Source organism: Primulina tabacum, chromosome 5 (assembly GCF_025594145.1).
Source record: "Primulina tabacum isolate GXHZ01 chromosome 5, ASM2559414v2, whole genome shotgun sequence".
Classification (NCBI taxonomy): domain Eukaryota; kingdom Viridiplantae; phylum Streptophyta; class Magnoliopsida; order Lamiales; family Gesneriaceae; genus Primulina; species Primulina tabacum.
This window is the reverse complement of record NC_134554.1, coordinates 18,886,670-18,892,763: the sequence shown is the minus strand read 5'-3', so window position 1 is coordinate 18,892,763 and position 6,094 is coordinate 18,886,670. Positions and strand designations below refer to the sequence as shown.

The window sequence follows — 6,094 nt, the reverse complement described above, 5'->3', positions numbered from 1 at the left end:
GCCCTTATGCCAGCCCAGAATGGTCCTCCCAGTTCCCAGACTCATCTTTATTCGAATAGATTCAATAATTTATTTTCAAATCAGGATTAATTTAGGGTCATATAATTTTTTTTATATACATAAATGAAGAATTTCGAGTTCTGATTATAGTTTGAGAAATTGACAATTTAAAATTCTTTTTCATCAAGTCCTCCTAGAGCTCACTTGGGAGGGGGTAGGCAATTGTGTTTCGTTTCATTCTCATTCGAGATTGATCGCAAAATAACCTCATCTCTATGCTCGTTTCGCCGAATCTTTCCAGGATTGCGTTGCTCGGCAAAGGGTACAAGTTAAATAATACAATTCGGAACTACACCAAACATGTGCCAAGAAAGTTTGGTGCCATAAAATTGGAGATTTTAAATTAGGATCCATGTTAATAAGCATAGAATGGTATCTCATCGGAAATTCGCTTATTCTAACCAAGAAGTTTCGTGTCAAGTCTCACACTTCTAAACAAATGTTCAATGAAATTCTTAAGGAGCTAACACCTAAAACAGGTCAAAATTCAGTTCCGGCTCCAAAGCTTATTGAAGCCGCACGTCAAGATTCTACATACCCAGGCACTCAACAGAGATGTGAAGTCTGTGATGTAGCTCCTCTCTGAGAGGACGTGCTCATTTTGGTGAGCTCCTTCAGCTGACTTGCTGTTGATGGGTTCCGTACGTGGGATAGGCACCGTAGACAGCTGCAGGGTACATGCTTGAGTCGTGGGCTGGCTGTGGCAAAGCGTAGCCATAGCCATCATAGAAAGGTACTCCGTAATATTGACCCGTCCATTGATTTCCATATTCAGCTCTCGACTGCAGGTTGCGTAAATAGTTAACATGGGATGCGGAAAACTAAAGCGAACAAAGAGAAAAAGGAAACAAGATTCTCAAGAAATAAGAGAGGAATGGAACGGGGACCAATTCATCACTAGAGACTACACAAAAAAGTTTACAGTACAGTCTAATTCAATTCATGGATATGATGTTTTACAGTAGAAAATTGAATTGTAAGATCGTAAATATCATTTTGTTAATATATTCAGAAAATGTAAAAGTACTAGTTTTAAAATGATGTATGATTTAGTATTCATGAATTGCATCGAATGGCACACCTTTAATATATTAATTAACATCAATTAAGTTGTTCAAAGCAATTTTGAAACAAGAGCAAAAAAACTGTTCTGGAATAGAAGTAGATGTGGCAGAAATATACATTCACATGAAGAAAGAACATAAGGTGAAAAGTGAGTTGCCTGTTTGTTCATGGGATTACGTCCCCAAGAAAGCCTTACAGTTTGCTTCCCAATTGTCGTGCCGTTCAACTTCTCCAATGCCGTTTCGGCTTCATTTCTGACAAAATGCATAACATTCTTCCAATTGTAGCTTAACCATGGCAATAGGGTACAGGCAAATCCAAGACACATCTAACTAGTAAATTTACCTGCTAGCAAATTGTACAAAGCCACATCCTTTCCCAACCGGAATTTTAACGGATATGATTTCACCGTATTCTAGGAAAGGCTGTCTGAGTTCATCATCGGTAACATTGGGATCAAGTCCTCCAACAAAAATCTACAAAAATCATAGGTTATACAAGTTTTTTTTATGATCAAGAGAAGAGAACAAGAAGGATTAGATAGCCAACTGTAGTGTTCACAGATTCTGCATCAGACTGCGAGACTTGAGCTAATACACCATTGGAGTACCCACCTACTAAAATCATTCAGAGTAATTAAAATACTGCGCCAAATACCAGAGTAACATAATTACATAAATGAGTGTCTTGTGGAAGAACGGAGGAAATTGTCTAAATTGAACAATGCAGAAGCAGAACTGTAAAACATCTGAATCCAAACATGTAATTTCAGAGAAACATATCAATATGCTGCTTCATGATGCATAACAAAGATCCCATGCTCTAATGCAAATCACGAAGAAATAATAATTTCTTCATGTTTTCATTTTTCTGCTAGTCCCCTCTTGGCAACCATTCAGACTTATCCTTATAATCTTTAATAATCCGAATCCCGCAGGAATTAAACAAGAAAGATTGCCTTTTAAACAGATACAATCCCTGAATATTACTTCTACACGGACAATCAAAATAGAAGGGTAAAGAAAAATTGCACATAAAGTTTTCGCCGTTTGTAAGATTACCTTGTGGTGAGTATGGAGGTAGAAAACCAGATGTCTTCCTCGGTGTTGCTGCGCCAATGCGCATGGGACGACTCAAACAATAGACACCATTCATTTCAGTTAAAGCTTGTGATCTTTCATCGTCATCTCCAAACCTCACGAAACCATAGCCTTTTGAACGGCCGGTGTTGGCATCAATGACTACTTTAGCTCCTTTAACAGAAGAGTATTTACAAGCAAAAGTTTCATGTAGTAAAGTATCAGTAACATCTGCAGCTAAATCTCCTACGAAGATAGAAAGATCAGAGGAATTATTTGATCGTTTATCACCCATGCTAAACGTAGCCCAATTCAAACGGAAAAGATGATCAGTTTTAGGCATGATAAAGCTGGTGTAAGTTTCCAGTACTTTCTCGGCAGCTGCATGCGTGAAGAATTCCACAAATCCGTATCCCTCTGTAAACCTTGTTTGCTTGTTGCGGATAACTTTTATGGACGCGACCTGCACAGGGTACATTTTTCTTGGTATCACTTCTATGAAAATCTTTGAATTTGTGCGTCTGTCAAAGTCAGTCATTAAAAGTGCATTAGACACATGTTTTACTCTTACACCATGGCACACCCTTATTGCAATGCACCTTGGCTAAGAATCTGTGCAAGGGATTGTAAGTGCCTACCTAACTTTAAAATAAGCAAGGCAAGGTAGATCTTCAAATTGGTCGCATATGGAAGTCAAATAGGAACTTCCATTTTTTAATTGCAGAAAAATTGCAATTTACTCGTAATTCATATTTGATCGCATGCATAAATATATGTTTTATTGTTGTACAATAGTTTCCTTGTGATCTCATGTGCTTATCAACCATGCATCAGGTTGAAAGAAACTGCAACTAATATCCTCCGATCAGTATTTCCTTACAAATTATTTTTAAAGAAAGCTATAAAGATCTCGACCTCCTCAACTCTATTTCAATAAACATTTTCAACCTCCAACTCCATAAACCAGCAAATGATTCGACGCAAAATCCTCTAAGAATGGGATGTAAATGATATAGATAGCCTTTTCAGTAGTATGGAATAGCAATGGAATTGTCATGTATTAATAGAACTGTTCTTCCACCTCAGGTGAAGATGATAAATTTTTTTTAAAAAAAAAGAAGTACGAGAAAAGACTTTATATCTTTAAAAAGTTCACATAGAAAACGATATAATCTTTTTTAAAAGAAAAATGAACAGCAATTAAAGACTGATGTAAATATTTAACTGAAGAGCACCTTGTTTGACATCTATATTTTGAAATTCATGAATTCAATACTCAATTGATAGAAACTGGAAAACCTTCCAAAAAAGTAATTATGGCCCTTTAAACCAGATATACTAAATATCAAAACAAAGATTGAAAGGAGAATTTAAATTACTCCTTCTGGTAACAACTCAATTACCAAACACTATCTATAACAACACAGTGCAGTCAAAATCACTTCTTCAGTTTTCAACCTTGAGAAACAAACTTTCCAAAAAATCGATAATTAGAAGACCGTAAGTTTAAGTTCTCTTATCTAATTTCGACGACAAATAACAAAGCTAAAACACCAAACTCTGCACCTAAAGATGCCGCCTTTATTTAAGTATCCTTCCTTGTACTATCACAATATGTCGCATACAACACAATTAACCAACAGCATAAAAAAATCACAGAAAGTCAGAAACCCATTAACAAAAGCAAACCCTTTTTAAGGAAAAATAAAAAGAAAAAATTTTTACACAAAAAAAGATGCTCATGTACACACATACCTCTCGAGTGGAAGCAAAGCAGCGGCGTAGATAATCTTCCTCCATCCAGTAATCGAGGTCACCAACCCAGAGCGTGCGGTTCTCCTCATTCCCATCGCTGCTCTGACTCTGATGCGGCGGCGTCGGAGGTGGGTTGTGGTGTTGATAGTGGGGATGATGGTACGGCATGTAGTGCGGCGGGTAATGCGGCGGCGGCATCATCCCATGCTGCATTACCATAGCCGCCGTCGGGTATTGCATCGCAACCCACTGCTGCCCCGGAACCGGCGTCACCACATGAGGCGGCGGCGGCGGTTGTGCCACCTTGCTATTGTTATAATCCCTGATATTCTCGTTATTGTTGTTCTCTTGAGAATTACTCTGTTGAGATTCGGAATCGTTATCTGCTTCCATATCCAAGAAATAAATCTAACTGTGCAGTTATTACCAAAAGAAGTATAAGAATAACAATAATAACCCTACTGTAATGGTAATATACACGGATGTGGGGAAGTTGTATGCATAAGTGAATCTGAGAGGCGGAGGAGAGGAGGTGTGGAGGCTGAATGAAAGGATGCCCTTACATGACGCGTGAGATCTAACAACCGTTGGATTCGGAAGCTGGTTTGCAATCTATCCCGTTAATTCACGCATCTTGTGAAAATAATTAATATATTCAATTTTGCTTAAATGATATAATTTATATGATTAAATGTTGTTAAAATTGTATGATTTCATGAAATTAAGGATTTTGTCCGGATATTCGATATTAAGTTGGGTAAATGAGATCGAGGACGATCAAGACGAAAATATTTTGTGATAAATATTTTTAAGGCATGATGAAATGATTTAATATAATGAAAATTTTCTAAAAATACCGGAGTCCAAGTTATTTGACGAGTCAAACATTATTTTATCCGAGAAGTCGGTTTTAGTCAAACAAAGGACTTTTATGCACCCGAAATTTATTATTCTGAAACAATTTTTGTAAACTTTTATTTTATGTTTAATTGGGCGTTAATGGACCTGATTTATCTAGGATTAATGGGCCTAATTATTTTTTCAAAACTAGAGTCCAAAAAACTCTAAACTCTAGACTTCTTTATCAACTATAACACTAAATTATAAAATCAAATCCTAGGATTCTATAGACTCCTAGTTGGCCGAAAATTTCACACACCACACATACAAATTTGTGAAAGTTTGAGAGCAAAATTCAAGTTTGTTCATCGCCCGTTCTCTCCTCTTCCCAACCTACGTCGTCGATTTAATACTCGAGCATTTGAAGGCACGCTTCTAAACTTTCTTTTTTGCATCATTCAAATCATATTATACATTATTTATTTTTTAAAGAACGAAAATTATATTGATCAAATTATTTGACGGTTTGATGAATATTTTTCAAAGTTTTGACGTTTATACGCATATATGAGACGTGCTATGGATTCTAATGGGTACGCTGCCAATATAAGGTGTTTAAGGGATGGAAAAAGGGTCGTTTATGGGTGGAATGAAGGCTGGAACACCTGGAGTCAGGAGGCTAGCGCCTAGGGTTTTCATGGAGGTTTTAGGACTTGAGTGGATCGGGTCCGGCAGTACACTCCCGATTGACTTTTATTTTCCACATTAGCTTAAGATTTAAAGTTTTAAAGAAAAGATTTTGAGGATTATTTTATGAAAGGTTTTGTGCTTTATTTTGAAGTTTAGTTTTTGGATTATTTTAAATTGACATACGATTTTGTAGTTGATGATTTATGGATTTTTATGCATTTGAGTTTTTTAATTAATTGTTCTTATGTTGGATGGTTTTGAAGTTAGGAGAAAATGTTAAAAAAAATTCCTAGTATTTATTTAAATTTTAATGTTAAAAGTAAGGGACATTTCAGTTGGTATCAGAGCCAGGTTCCCGAAAGAGTTGTGTTACTACCACTCCGAGAAGCTCAAGAAGTCAAGCCTCAAGTCTGTGAGTTTTACTGCTTTAAGATTTATATGCTGAGTTTTAAATGCTTATATGATACATGAATTAAGAGGCTAGACGTAATTTTAAATTTAAATGCATGTTGGTTACGTGGTTTGGATGAAGTGAACAATGGCTCCCAAAATTTTTATTTCCATGAGTACTGAGGGGGAGAGGCAGGAAGAGAGACGTGAGGAGG

General features: G+C 36.5%; 1 protein-coding gene across 2 annotated transcripts; it reads right to left on the bottom strand.

Moving 5' to 3' along the window:
* Positions 1–389: 389 nt before the first annotated feature.
* On the bottom strand, positions 390–4,510 carry LOC142547218 (polyadenylate-binding protein RBP47-like). Of its 2 annotated transcripts, none has more exons than XM_075655385.1 (6): positions 3,960–4,510; positions 2,187–2,667; positions 1,675–1,742; positions 1,471–1,601; positions 1,283–1,379; positions 390–842 (listed from the first exon to the last, which is right to left on the bottom strand). In XM_075655385.1, exons 1-6 carry the CDS (start codon positions 4,350–4,352, stop codon positions 675–677), a joined length of 1,338 nt encoding a protein of 445 aa, XP_075511500.1. In that variant the 5' UTR covers positions 4,353–4,510; the 3' UTR covers positions 390–674. The 2 variants fall into 2 exon arrangements, with proteins under 2 accessions (XP_075511500.1, XP_075511501.1); XM_075655386.1 differs by having other exon boundaries at positions 1,675–1,739; positions 3,960–4,509.
* Between the last annotated feature and the right edge of the window lie 1,584 nt (positions 4,511–6,094).